This window comes from Manis pentadactyla, chromosome 10, assembly GCF_030020395.1.
Source record: "Manis pentadactyla isolate mManPen7 chromosome 10, mManPen7.hap1, whole genome shotgun sequence".
NCBI classification, from domain to species: Eukaryota; Metazoa; Chordata; class Mammalia; order Pholidota; family Manidae; genus Manis; species Manis pentadactyla.
In genome coordinates, this window is record NC_080028.1 from 11,807,858 (window position 1) to 11,822,905 (window position 15,048).

The 15,048-nt window shown below is 50.7% G+C and overlaps 1 protein-coding gene across 1 annotated transcript; it reads right to left on the reverse strand.

The window, feature by feature from the left end:
• On the reverse strand, positions 1 to 6,030 carry HMOX1 (heme oxygenase 1). Its single transcript, XM_036891387.2, has 5 exons — positions 5,884 to 6,030; positions 4,630 to 4,750; positions 2,127 to 2,618; positions 1,612 to 1,711; positions 1 to 558 (listed from the first exon to the last, which is right to left on the reverse strand). Exons 2-5 carry the CDS (start codon positions 4,747 to 4,749, stop codon positions 428 to 430), a joined length of 843 nt encoding a protein of 280 aa, XP_036747282.2. The 5' UTR covers position 4,750; positions 5,884 to 6,030; the 3' UTR covers positions 1 to 427.
• Positions 6,031 to 15,048: the final 9,018 nt, after the last annotated feature.

The window sequence follows — 15,048 nt, forward strand, 5'->3', positions numbered from 1 at the left end:
GTGGCTCTAACAAAAACAAGACAGACCAAAGACACAACATCTTTGCACATTTATATTAAAAATCGCCATGGCCCACAGGGAAGGCAGTCATGTCAACACGGAGACCGTGAACCCAGGGCAGCTGAGGTGCAGGAGAGCTGCTGCTCCTGGCCATGTCTCCCAGGCTCTGCTGCAGGAACGCAGGATGTTTAGGGGCCAGGAAGGTATCCTTGCCCTGCTTTGAAGTTCAGGTCATGGGCTGATGTGCGTTTGGGGAAGATGCCACAAAAACCTTCCTTTCCAGAGAGGGACACAGGTAGAGGGCAGGGGCCCTGACAACCTTCCGTGCCCAAGGTAAGTAAGGAAAGCAGCCAGGAGATTTTCCCTCTCCGGAAAGAGGGCTCCTTCGGACAGAGTTCACGGCCCCCACGAGCCAGCACGCTTGCGTTCACATGGCATAAAGCCCCACAGCAACCGTTGCCACCAGAAAGCTGAGTGTAAGGACCCATCGGAGAAGCGGAGCCTGGGGCAGGATGCTGAGCTGGGCCTTCCCTCTGGGAGTCTCTGTGGGAGCAGAGTCTGAAAGAGAAAGGGGAGCAATGGCAACAACAGGTGGACAGAGGTGGATATCTGATGTCACAGGAAAATGCAGCACAGGGCCCCAGCCTCTCTAAGACTGTCCCCGCTCAATGCTGGGATACTGTCAGAGCACAGGCAGGTAGCCCTCTGGCTACTGTCTGAATACTTCCAAAGACAGGGAGCTTACTGCTTCTCCAAGCTGTCCATTCCTCCACTTTCAGCCAGCCCGCATTGCTAGGCATGCCCCCAGGGACGCTCCAGGAGACCACGCTTTGACAAGAGCTGCATTAGGGTGAAGACCCCTCACTACCAGGTGGCGATCCTATCAGGACTGGCCGTGTTCCAACATTCCCAGGCACAGTCCTGCCAGGAGGGGGCCATGTGGTCTGGGCACAAGTGGGAAAGCCACAGGTGGGTTAGGGGTTAAGGTGGCTCTAGGAGCAAAAGCCAAAGTAACATGACAGGCAGGTGGCCTCTCTGTTCTCTCCCACTCCCAAAGCCACACTCCCACCCATGGGTGTCAGGCTCCATGAGGGTACATTTTGTGGAGCACTTTGGTCCTTCTGGAAGTTTCCTAGATATTCTCTCTGCATAGCCACAGCCCTTATAGCTCTAAGGCCCACATGGAGGGATGCACATGCAATAAGACCCAGAGGCCACATATCTTCCTAGCATCCCATAGGCAGGGTCAATAGCTAGAAGCGGTCTTGGACTCCCCGCTCCATGTCAGGGGGTCTCTACTCAGGAACTAAAAAGGAACCCGCATTAAGACGGGGGGAGGGGACGGTGGGCTTTTCCCATGACTTCTGAGGGCGCTTTGTGTGCAAATCTTCCCCTCTGAGCCAGTGAGCACCACGTCCACCACCCTTGGTTTTAGAGCTGATGAGGTGTGGAGAGGTCACACACAAAAAGGCTGGCTCCTCCTCCCTTTCGCCAGCACTCTACACCCTCCTTGTCATTTAAGACATTCGGGAGACAGAAGAGTCAAGCGACACTGGAGACAGACAGCTGGGCCACGTGGTCCTCCAGTGGAGCCCGCCTGGAGGGCCTCACCTTGCGTCCTGCTGGCGGCCCACTGGCGAAGCCCTGGGGCCTGTGAGGGAGTCTGGTCCTCGGCGTCGTGAGTCAGCAGCTCCTGCACCTCCTCAAACAGCTGAAGGACAGAGGAACAAGCCAGTGTCAGTGAGAGAAGGCACAGGCCCCAGCTGAGGCTAGTTTAAGCTTTGACACGGCGTCGTCAGAGTGCCGCAACAGGGGCCCTCCCGCCTGGAGGAGCCGTAGCTGACCTTAGGTGCTGGCCCTGTGCCAGGCCCTGCTAATCAGGACTTTACTGGTAGAAATTCAACCCTCACAACTCTAAAAGGTAGGCGGGAGCATATCCCATTTTACAGATGGAGAAACTGAGGTACAGAGTGACTAAGGGATGAGCCCCAGATCACCCAGCCAGTAAGTGGCAGAACTGGAACGTGGTTTTAACCAGGATCCGTAGCCTGCTCCCCGACTGTAAGAGAAAAGCCCCTTGGAAGTGCCCTGGGGAGATTCGCCCACCCTGGGTGGCAGACCCTCACCTGAATGTTGAGCAGGAATGCCGTCTTGGCCTCTTCGATTACCCGCTGCCTGACCTCAGGGGTCATCTCCAGGGAGTTCATGCGGGCGCGGTAGAGCTGCTTGAACTTGGTGGCGCTGGCAATGTTGGGGAAGGTGAAGAAGGCCACACCCTCGCCAGAGCTGGGCAGGTCTAGGGCCTTCTGAGCAATCTTCTTGAGGACCTGGCCCCCAGACAGGTCACCGAGGTAGCGGGTGTAGGCGTGCGCCACCAGCAGCTCGGGCTGCATGCGCCCCACCTCTTGGAGTCGCTGCACATAGCGCCTCGTGGCCTGCGTGTAGGGGATGGTCTGCTGCCAGCGGGGTCCATACCAGAAGGCCATGTCCTGCTCCAGGACAGCCCTGCGGTGCAGCTCCTCCGGGAAGTAGAGCGGGGCATAGACCGGGTTCTCCTTGTTGCGCTCGATCTCCTCCTCCAGGGCCACGTAGATGTGGTAGAGGGAGGCCATCACCAGCTGGAACCGGAGCCAGTGGGTCAGACAGACAGCCGAGTATGAGAACCCCCATCCAGCCCCATCACCACCACCTTGGTGAGACCCTCTTTACCTCCCTGGGCTGGGATCCTACCCCCCGCCGGCCCCCAGTCCCCTGCACATGGCAGCCAGAGGGAATGCCACGCAAGAAAAATCTGATAATGCACTTCTGAACCTAAAACCCTTTCGTCCCACTGAATAAAACACATGTCCTAACTTCATCCTTATAAAAATCTAAAGGAGTTGCTATCCCCATCTTACAGAAAAGGAAACAGGCTCTGAGAGGGTGTGGGTTGTTGAGGTCACACAGCTAGTAAGAAATGAAATGGGAGCCAGGCCTGGCACTGCTGAGCGGCAGTCCTGGCTCAGGAGCAAGGGGGCCCCTGAAGGAATGTGCAGATGCTGGCACCTCTGGCCTTTGACCTGGGAGTGACCACCTGCAGGGCCTGATTCTCCTTGCCAGGGGCCCCCTCTGAACACCATCACCTCTGCATGCTGTACTTGGGGGACAGGCCCAGTACACCTTGGCTTGGGGAGCTCCTTTTACACACTAATACTCCAGTTTGAGCTGGAAGAAGGACAAAGTTCAGATGATTTCCAAGTTACTTCTGAACCATAAACCTTCCTACCAGCACCATTTCTCAAAAGGGCAGAGCCAGGCAGCCTGGTATAAAATAGCTGACCTGGTTCTAACCTTGGCTTAGCCAGTCCTCAGCTGTGTGACTATGAGTAAGCCACTCACCCTCTCCGAGCAATCTGAGGTCTGAGTGACTCAATGCAAGGAAGCCTTCATTCTCTCCCCTGCAAAAGGGGACAATCTGACCACGTACTAAAGGAAGCTGATGTGAGGGCCAAGCAGGACGACACAGGTGAAGCGCTGGACATTCAATCGGAGCCCGCAGAGATAAATGCCACCTCCATCTGCATAACCCCAGTGAGCGCTGGGTTCTCTCACGGATCTTTGTGCCCACCTTGACCTTAGTGGCTTAGAGGCAAGATCCAGAATCTTGGTGGCTGGGGATGGGATTTCCCAGCAGTCATCTCCCTGCTCCTGCTGCGTCCAGCCACATGATAGCAACTGGGTGGACGTCACCTTTTTGAAGGAGGGAGGAGGATGCAGAAGAGGGAACAAAGGCTATACCCAGCACCCACGGGACACAGCCAAAGGCCCCAGCCCCAGGAACTGAGCTATTACAGCTCAGGGAAGCATCACTTAGGCTAGAAGTGGGGGAGGGTCCAGATTTCAAAGAAAGGTGTCAGGAGCAGTGAGATACGGCTCCCCCAACTCCAACACCCTCCATTCAACCTGAACGTGTCTTTCCTCACACTCCTTAACACCCAGCACTTCTCTGTTTTTATCAAATGCTTTCCTTTCGTCTACATTGAGTTTCACAACCGTACTTGGAAATAACACAATGAGTGCCTACAAAGTGGGTGCTTAAGAAAACCCTATCAAACACCTCACAGATGAGGAAAGGGTGCCTTAAGGAAGTCAGACAAGATGCCCACAAACATACTGTTAGGAAATGGGTCAGTTACAGCTCGAACCCCTGCTACCCCTTGCCTTCAGAGGCCAGAGTTAGGTCAGAAGGACAAGCTCTGAAATGACACCAGCCTTTCCCATTGACTTACTGACTGTGTGACCTTCTATTAGTTACTTAACCTCTCTGAGCCCTCCCTTCCTCATCTTCCCCATCAGGGCTCAAGTACAGACTACAAATCAAATGTGTAAAATGCCAATCAGGGCACAGATGCTCAGTAGATGGTGCTACTGCCCCAGACCCTCCACAACACTAAATAGCAGGCTCTGGATTTGCTGGGTGACCATGGGTAAGTCACCTCCCCTCTCTGATCCTCGATGCCATCATCTGTAATAATTCCCCTGGACATGCCCATCTGTTCTCAGCATCCCTGGTCCCAGTCCCCATTTAAAGCACTGTCCCGCAGCCTTGGGCAGGCATTCCAGTCCTCCGCCGGGGCTGGTCCCACATACCTTAAAGCCTTTTCGGGTGACCTGGCCCTTCTGAAAGTTCCTCATGAACTCAGCATTCTCTGCCTGGGTGTGCACCTCCTTGGTGGCCTCCTTCAGGGCCTCTGACAAATCCAGGGTCATGCTGCAGAAAGAAGAGAGGGACGGTGAGCAAAAGGGTGGCTTTGAGCAGGAGTCATCTCAACACTTAGCTTCGGAGGGGGCCATCCACCTGTCTGCAGGCCCTCAAGGGATTTCCCTTTGTCAGGCTCCTCTCCAGACACTAAGTCCCACCTCCCATCTAATACACAGGCCACGTTCCCAAGCCTTAAGATGCAACCCCATCAGCACTCTTCAGGTGTAAAAACAAGTGGGGAGATCCTGGTACCAGTTATTCTCAGTGGAGGGGAGATGGGAGCACCCTGGAAGCAGCCGCTGTGGGCAGTGTGAAACTTCATACTCAACATCAGAACTGCTCTGATTGGCTTTTACACCCCAGGTTTAATTCACACATTTTGTTGACGTTTCAGACACACCTCTCACAACCCGTCATAACATTCCGCTCATCGTAAAACTGTTCAGGTTAAGAAGCCCACCAAACTCTTTTACTCGCTAAGTCCCTTCTGGGAGTATTTCTGCCTTACTGTTCATATTTACCTCCCACAGAATTGTGGTTTCTCCTTTCTCTCCAGCAAGCCTTCCAGAAATATCATGCCCCTGCCCTGTACATGCTGATCAAGTTGGGAAAAGGGAAGGCGCCAGACTTGGAGGTGGACAGACCAAAAAGTTCAAACCCCAGTTCTGACACCGACCTGCCCGGGGACCTAGGCTCGCTGCCTCCCTCATCTGTAAAATGGGACAGCACAGCAACCCTGATGTCCTGCTCAGGTGCTCGGCAGCTAGTGGGAGGTGGACACGGACAAGAGGGGGCTCTGGTGGGAGACCCAGGCTCTCTAACCCAGGCTGCGGCAGTCGCACGGATCCTCGATTAAGCAGAGAGCACCTCCCAGCACACTCAAAAGTCCAATGCGCCCCCCAAAAAAGTCAGATACCACCGCGGTCTTCCCATGTGGTCACCCACTCTGTGCCAGGGAGCCAAGCATGGAAGTCACCCTTCAGCCCTCTGTCCCACCAGACAGTGCTGGGACCCAGCTCCTTATGTCCCAAAGACCGAGGGACTGGCCGTCCCGCGCTGCCGCTTCCCGGCCCGGTCCTGGGAGAGTCCGGCCGGAAGGCAGGCCGCCCCGAGCGCCCCGCGCCCCCGCGCCCCGTGCTTGCCTGTCGGGTTGCGGGCGCTCCGTGCGGCCGGCGGCTGTCGGTGCGGGCTCCGGAGCGGGCTGTCAGTCTCGGGGGACCACGGGCCTGCGGTAGAGCGGCTGCCGAGCCGGGCCGCTCAGTCCATTTATCCCCGAGCAGGGTCACGTGGCCGCCCGCAGCTGATCCTCACTCCCCGGCGCGACGTTGCAACACCCGCGCCCCGCCCGCGCAGCCCGCGGGGGCGGGGGCGGGAGGAAGGAGCGGTCATATGACCCCTGGAAAACAAAGTCTTCCAAAGGAAAAAAAAACTTCTGGAAATCTAAGCAGCTGCGTGATTTTGCCCCTTTCAGAGGTGCGGTGGGTTTGAGTACGCCGCTGCTCGGCGGTTTCTCAGAGCAGGAGGCTGGTGGGCCACGCCAGCGAACTACCAACCCCAGACCCTGCGCTGGGAGCCTGCTCCCTGAATGTCACCTCCTCCTGGACCCTCAGCCTGACAGCCTGCCTCCTCACACATCCTTTAAATGTACATTTTAGAGCCTGTTTTTTTTTTTTTAATTACCTACTAAGTGCTAGAGACTGTACTGTTTTCATTGTTCATCCCTGCAAGGATCCTGTAGGGTACTGCGTTACCATTGTACAGAGGGGGAAACTGAGGCTCAGGGGAATGAAGGGTGTGCTCAAAGTCACACACATAAAGCAGGAAACTGGGACCCAAACCCGAGCGAGTCTAAGTCTCCACCTGCCTTCTCCAGCCTCTCTTCTCATACAAAACTCCGTGCCTGCTTGCATGCAGAGGGCACTCTTCCAGGGCTTGCAGGTCTGGTTCATCTCTACCCTCAGTGCCAGGACCGGCCTCTTTCTGACCCTTTCTGACCAGCTGTTGAATGAACTGTGCATGAGATCGATCGCTTGAGAGGGGAGGGAAGTAGGTCACTGGGTGAGCCCAGATGATGAAAGAAACGGACTAGGTGACTCCTGACGTCTCCTCCCGATGCCACGATTCTGGATTCTAAGTTAAAAACAAAAGTAAAACACAGGAAAAAGGTGACTTCGGTTCATTGCAAGTATGTTGTTTGGAAATGAAGGTCACAAGTGCTCTGCTTCTGAAGGAATGCTGGTAAGGGCTAAAGGGCGGCCCGTCAAGCATGGAGTCCCCAGCTCGGGGACTGTGGTGGCTGAGCCCTGCAGTCCCTTCCACGATGCACACTGGGGAGTCTCCAGTGCTTGGAGACAGTCAGGGAGCCCTGGACAGGTACAGGTGAGCAGTGGGTGCTTCCAGTCTGAGGTCAGTCCTGGCCCATGATCCATCCTCTTCAAAGGCCACTTACTTGAGTGTCAGTCACCAAGTCAATCCACTGAGCTGGGGGTTGCTGAGCCTTCTAGATAGAAGTGCCATGCCAAGGAGTTTAGCCCTTGATATAAGCTATATAATCACCTTCCACTTCTATGAACAGTGATAATACCAATAGCTAATATTCACTGAGCACTCACTGTGTGCCAGATAAACACTTACATGTATTTGCATTTAATCTTCATAATAACTCAGTAAGGTTGATGCTGTTATTATCCCCATTTTACAAATGAGGAAACTGAGGCAGGGAGGTTAAGATACGGGTAAGAACCCACATCTGGCATGAACTTTTCAAAACTTCAAGGTGGGGTGGCATCTGCCAGAATACACAGAGGGTAAGACAAGCCAGGAACAGGGTTATTATTCACACTATAGCCCAGAAGGCACCTCCAAGGTTGTTTTGGAAAAGCGACCTACAGAGGATGTCATCTGCTGGTCCACAAGACTCAGAGAGGTCAGAACTAGAACTGTAGCTGCTAGAAGATTTCAAAAAGAGTTGCCAAGAACTTTTCAGAAATGAGGACTCACAGAAACAGATGCCCTCATTAAAATGTGAACTCCGCTGGGGTGGAGCGGAGGGGGCAGGGACCTTGTCTGCTGTGTTCTGAAAATCTCCAGAGTCTGGAACAGAGCCTGACAGGTAGCAGACAATCAGTAATGAATGAATGAATGGCTGCCACAAGATGTCCTTCTGGTGAACATGATAATTTTGCTGGCTGCCAGGAAGGGCTGGAATCAAGCTACAATTATGAATTGCCAACTTCTACTGAGCATTTACTATGTGCAGAGGCCTTGCGTACAGGGTTTCATTTAATCCTGACAACAGCCCTGCAAGGTATTGTCATTTTCATCTCCATTTTGTCCACAGAAACATTAAGGCACAGAAGGGTTAAGTCATTTTCCCAAGTCACACAGCTAGTGATGGCAGAGCCAGGATTCATGCCATGGCGCTCTGAAGCCAGAGCCCATGCTCCTGATCCCCACACCACATGCCCTCTCCCAAAGGGACCACGCTGTCCTCCAGCAGCGTAGGGGATAAGGGTATGAAGGTCTGAAAGTGTTCCAGAGCCTGTCAATTCAGGAACCGCAGAAAGTAATGCTCATGTGATGTGACCCCTTTCATATTTAACAATGGGGAAGCAAAGGCCACAAGAGGGGAGTAAGTTGCCAAGTTCCCAGTCTGGCTTGCTCCTTATTTCAGCCGCTTCCCTGGGAGCCCCCACAGTGGGTAGAACGGACCCCACATACAGACCAGCCAAGGGCAAGGAGGTCAGGTCAGCACTGCTCTGGTTTTCTCTTCAGTCCCAGTTGAGCGTGTGGCCCTTCCGGGAGCTGATTCAGCTTCCTGATGTCCCCCTTCCCTGTCTGCAAGCAACAGCAATGATCCAAATGGCAGTCTCTCTCTTGCTGTGGGCTGAATAACAATCCCCAAGGATGCCCACCTCCTAATCCCCAAACCTGTGCATATCTTACTTCACATGGCAAAAAGGCAGATGGGATGCAGTGAAGGCTGAGATGGCGAGATGATCCTTGTGGGCCTAATGTGATCATGGCAGTCCTTTTACGCGGGTGGCTGGAGGGCTGCAGATGCAGAAAGTGGGATGATGAGCAAAGCAGACAGACAGACAGATGGAAGGGTGCTGTGCTGCTGGCTTTGAAGATGGAGTTCGGGGCCTGTTGGGGAAGAAATTTCCTCTACCCTTCAAGGTTCTTCTAGCTGGTCTAAGAACAAATTGATGTGTAACAGGAGGAAAAAAAACCAAGGTCAATTACATACTAGGGGAAGCCACAGATGAGGTTCCAAGACAGGGAGAATGAGGTGTGTGTGTGTGTGTGTGTGTGTGTGTGTGTGTGTGTGTGTGTGTGTGTGTCATTGTGAACCAAGGAGAAGGGATAGGGATCTGAGACTTCAAAGGAAAAGGGAAGCAATTTCCCAAGAATATGAAAAGAGTAAATGTTTGATAAAATACTTGATGGGCCACCCAGAAACAATGAGGGGACACAAAGAGGAATTGTCACAGACTTCATCACATTCCTCCCAGGCTCCCCCAGCCAGTTGACATTATAATACAGCTTCTGTGGTGAGAGCTCTCCTCCTGGAGCAGTACCTCCATCTAAATTCTTTTTACGCAGCTGGCATTGGGGGAGATGGGTGTGGGGGAGGTCGGTGTTCCTTTCTGAGTCTTTTGGGCCTTGGTGGTTTTCAGCTCAAAATAATCTGCACGTCACAGTGGCACATCTTGGGGCGGCCTGCCCTTGGTCCCTAGAGTTCACAGGCCGAGGAGAGCGGGTAGCCTCCAGAGCTGGAAAAGGTGAGGAAGTAGGTTCTCCCCTAGAACTCCAGAGCACAGCCCTGCTGGCCCATTGTAGGACTTCCAGCCTCTAGCTCTCCAGAGAATAAATTTGTGTTGTTTTAGGCTACTGTGTTTGTGATGTTTGTTACAACAGCTGGTAGGAAAGGAATACACCCCCCTCTGCCATCTCCCATTAAAGCTTTATTCTGCGGAAGAACCTACCACCCTCTTCTCTGGGTTTTCCTTTCAGAGTCAAATGCTTGAGCAGCTGGAAGGGACCAGTAATCTGGGGAAATGGATGGTGACTTGGACAAGCAGGGTGAGAAGGGACCTAGGACATCCATATTTTAAAGGCAGATCCATCGAGAATTTCAAGTAGGAAATGGGATGTGAGAAAGAAAAGCAGTCAGGGTCAACTCCAAAGTCTTTGATTCCACCAACTGGGAAAATGCAATTGACAGTTCACTGCAACGGGGGGAAGCTGAGCTGCTCAGTCTTGGACAAATACATTTTGAGATGTATGGCACGAAAAACATGCAAAGACTTAGAGCTCTGTAAAGGGGCTTCTGGCCTTTTCTAGAAGTTTCACTTCCTTCTGCTTGCTGTGAAAGCTGCCCTTTCACCGGACCAGTCAGAGGTATCAGAGGAAGCAGCTGGTGACTCAGCGAATTCCGCCTTCCTCAAGTTTCCGAGTCCCCCTCCCAACAGTGACACAGCAAAAATGCAGCTGCACCACGGGAAGGTGAAAATCTCAACTCAGCACTCCGCGGGCACCTCCTCTGCCTGCCTGGAAAGCAGAAGTGGTTCGCACTGCAGGGAAGGGCCTGGGCTGTGGCTCCCAAGGTTCTAATAGTGAAAAACAGAGGCGGGGCACTGGCTGAGGCCGAGGGAGCCCAGGGGGTGTCTTCGGGTGTCAGCTGGATGATGTTTGGGAGTTTGGGGTTCAGGGATCAACTAGGGGACATCCCAAGCAAACAAGCTGACACAAGGTGTCCCGACTGCGCCCATGCGCCACACAGACCCGAGGACATGCCCTTGACCCAGCAGAGGCTGGTGCGGGGGAGTGTGCAGTGGTATTGTGCAGTGTAGGGACCAAGGGCAGGCTGCCCCAAGATGTGCCACTGTCTCACGTAGATTATTTTAAGCTGAAAACCACCAAGGCCCAAAAGACTCAGAAAGAAACTTTCACCCCCCCATCCCACAACTGCAAAAAAAGAATTTAGATAGAGGAGCTGCTCTAGGAGGCGAGCTCTCACCATAGAAGGTATTTTATAATGTCAGCTAGGGGTGGTAGGCTGGGAGGGATGTGGCTAAGCCTATTAAAATTCCTGTTTGGGCCCTCTCGAGTTTCTGTGTGGCCTATTACGTATTGAGTGTATCAAACATTTACTCTTTTCATATTCCTGGGAATTGCTTCCCTTTCCCTTTGAAGACTCAGACCCCTACCCCCTTCTTGGTTCAGGATGACAGACAGACCTCATTCTCCTGGACTGTCTTTGGAACCTGTGTCTGTGGTTTCCCCTGTGTATGGGATTCAACTTGGGTTTTTTTCTCCTGTTAATCTGTCTCACATCAAGTTGATTCTTAGACCAGCTGGAAGAACCTGGAGGGGTAGAGGAAATTTCTCCCCCTCCACAGAAGCCTCAGTGGAGCACAGTCCTCCTCAGCCAGGCACACAAGCCCAAATCATTAAAAACACCCTCAGATGGGACTGCAAAACACTGACGCTTTCTGGGTTGCAAGCAACCCTATTAACGAGGCTGAAACTCCACAACAGACCTAATGTTAAAAAAAAAAAGACATAGCGGGCCCCAGATAGAGTCACTTGAGCTAAACTCCACATCAGCAAGCCAACACTTAGCGTCTAACCAAACTGCAGTTTCAGCCTCTCCCAGGAACAGGACCTTTCACTGGTTCTGGAGCTACCTGGTCAGCACTAGTGCGGTGATCTGTCTGAGGTGATGCTGCTGTCCCCCAAAGGAAGGTGACCTTGCCTGAAAAAGTCCCCCTTTTTTTTTTGGACCTGCCTTCCATTCTGTATAGCCCTAAGGAGCTCCCTTCTGTCTGCAGGACGGGGTGCTGCCTGCTTATAGAATCAGTTTGATCTTTCAGTCTACTCAGCTGAAGTTTGCTTTTTAATGCTCATAAAAGAGCTCCCCAAAGCAGTAGAACAAACAATCGCCAGGAAATGTTAACATTTAATTCAGGGGGCTTATCATGAGCGTCATGAGAGGGCCAGGGAGACAAAACAGAATAAGAAAGAGAAGAAGGCGGGCCACCGGGATTCACAGCTAAGGCAGCTGAGGTGACTGCATCTCTCCTCCGCTCAGCAGCTCCCAGCAGCCCCCCCACTGCTCCCAGGATGAAGTGCAAGCTCTTCAGCCTCGCATACCTGGCCCTCTGCGCTTGGGCCCGCCCACCTCTCCAGGAGGCCGGTCTTACCCTAGTTGCTCCCTCACACCACAAGTTCCAGTCTCAGAACTACTTACCCTCCCCCACAGCCATGGAGGTTTGCCTCCCACTGGGCCTTCCCCTGAGTGGTCCCTCCTGCTAGAATGCCCCTGTTCACCCCTTTGCCAGGCTGTTCGAGACTCAGCCCAGAAAAGGATTATACATCTCAGTGAAAACGCCAACCAAACCTCTAAAACATAAACAGAATAAATCATAAAGGAAAATCACAGTCACCTTAGATCGATCGGGCAGGGATTTCTCAAATACAATACAAAAAACACAAAACACAAGAGGAAAAAAAAATCGATGGTATTTTATCAAAATGAAAATCCTTTGCTCTTCAAAAGATACTGTTACAAAAAATAAGAGGCAAACCAGACACTAGGAGAAAATATTTGCCAACATATACCCAAACAAAGGGCTTCTCTCTAGAATGTGTAAAGAACTCTCATGATTCAATGATAAGAAAGTAAATAAGTGAACTTTCAAAAATGGGCAAAAAGTTGAAACAGACAATTCACCAGAGAAGATATATGGTTGCTTACTAAGCACGTGAAGAGATGTTCAAATTCATACGTAATTAGGGAAATGCAAATCCCAACCATAATGAGATACCCCTACCCAGCTATTGTAATGGCTAAAATTTTTAAAAAACTGACTATTCCTACTGTTGAGAATGCAAAGTAACTGGAACTCTCCTTACTGTGGTAGGGGGTCACAATATGCCACCTCTGATGCCGGGGTTCTTGTTCACTGAGCCAAAGAATGAGCTTCGCAAACACTCAAGGTAGGAGAGCAAGGTACAGGTTTTTATTTAGAGATTAAGTGAGAGGACAGAGCTCCCAACTCATGCCAGGAGGGGACAAGAGAGTCTGTGGCTGGCTCATTGACTAGGGGTTTTATGCGCGGTTGAGGATTTTCAGGAATGGGGTAAAGGGCTAGGGGTGCAGACTTGTCGAGTGGTCCCAGAATGCTCATTTTGCTGAGTAATAGAAGAAATTTCCTGCTCTGATTCTCTCTCAAGATAGCAGTTTCCCTCCGGGAGCACGTCATCAAGACTGCCTACCCTGCCCCCAAGGTGGGCTGGGTTGTTGCCTGTTTGCTGAAGTGTGCTAAGAATCTTCTTAACTTCTTGGGCTGTTTATAGTTGGGCTGGTTTACTAAATTAGTCTTTTTCCGAGGTTGCAGGTTACTTGGTTAGGATCAGAGAGGGAAAATACAGCACATAGGTACAGTTAAAATAAGGTGGGCCTTTTAGCAGGCTAAGGTAAATTTTACAGTGTCATGATCTAAATTGATACAGTGAAGTCTGATCTAAATTGATACAGTGAAGACACAGGTTATGCTGAAACACTTCTCTTTATCTCCAGAACACTCAAACATTCCAGGCCAAGTTGCTGCTGGCCTTTTGAGCTTTAACTGATCTCATTGAAGATGTCTACATTCCTAGTCTGGTGTCTTTACTCTAGAGAATTAGTGTGACTGACTTTGCGTACTGCTTATCACAGAGTTTCAATAGGGACTTCTTTGCACATTGCTACATTGTTCTGATTGTAATATCTTGCTCTGCTTTTTCTCTTGAGGCCCTCACCCTACTCTGCCTAATCCCATGGTCCCTGTCTCACCTCCAAATATACCACTTTGGCATAAGGGTTATTTTGAACTGAAGACAATTGAGAAAATGCAAATGCCAATAAAAGCTCTCTGCTTTCCCCACCATTTGCTCCAAAGTGGACTTAGACTCTTAATCACCTGAGACAACTCTAGACTTATCAGACCGGGGATGACAGCCAGAGGAACTGACATAACTAAATCAACCCTTATCTTCCATTTATTTACCCCATATATTTACCCTTGTGCAGCTTGCTGCCCCTAAACACCTCAACCCCTTTTCCTTTGTCTTGTCACTTCTCTACAAATGTATGCTCTTTGTTAAGATGCTATAAGCTCCAGTTCCAGCCACCCCTGTTTGTTACATTGCTGAGCTTCTCCCATGTGAATGTGTGCTGCACATATTCATAAACTGTGCCTCTCTCTTGTTCTGTTTGTCTTTCATCAATTTAATTTCCAGGGCCCCAGCTGGAGAATCTAGGAGGGTAGAGGAAAGAGGTTTTTTTCCTCCTGTATAGTACAACCACTTTGGAAGACAGTTTTACAATTTCTGAAGAGGCTAAACAAACACCTACTGTGTAAACTAGCTGTTCCAAAACTAGGGGTTTATCCAGAAGAAATGGAAGCATATGTTCCCAGAAAGACTTGGATGTGAATGTTCACAGTGGCTTTATTTGTAATAGTCCCAAACTGGGAACGACAAATATGTCCATCAACAGGTGAATGCATAAACAAATTGTGGCATAAATATACACTGGATACCCAGCAATAAAAAGGAATGAATCATTGATCCAATCAGCTTGAGTGAATCTTGAAATAATTATGCTGAGTAAAAGTAGCCATACAGAAAAGAATACTTACTGTCTAATCATGTATATAAAATTCTATGTAAATGTATATATTCATACAAAATTATACACAATTTTAGAAAACACAAGCTAATCTAATCAGATCAGTGGCTACCTAGTGAGGAGGGGGTTAACAAAGGATGATGAGAACATTCTGGAAATAGTGAATAAATTCATTATCTTGATTGTGGAGATGGTTTCACAGGTATCCGTATGTCAAAATTCATCAAATTGTATACTTTAAATATATAGCATGTATGTCAATTATATCTCAATAAAGCTGTAAAGCAGACTCAGCCCAGGCTTCCCTGAAGTTCTTTCTCTCACCTTATGGGGCCCTCCCCTGAGCTCCTTGTGCCCCGAGAGCCCTGACCTGGACCATGAATTACCTTCCTATGCCCAGAGTCCCAGCGCAAAGCAGGCAGTTGCTACATATTTGATGCATAAGGCTTAGCAGGGTTAAATTCCCCTCCTGCAGTCATGTAACTCACCCGGGACTTGAGGCCAGGTGTGTCTGTCTCTGGTAGGGGAGGAAAACTTTTCCTCTCTTCTAGGTTCTTTGACTGGTCTAATAATTAACTTGATCCAAGACAGATTAACAGGAGAAAAACAAATTTAAGTTCTCATATAT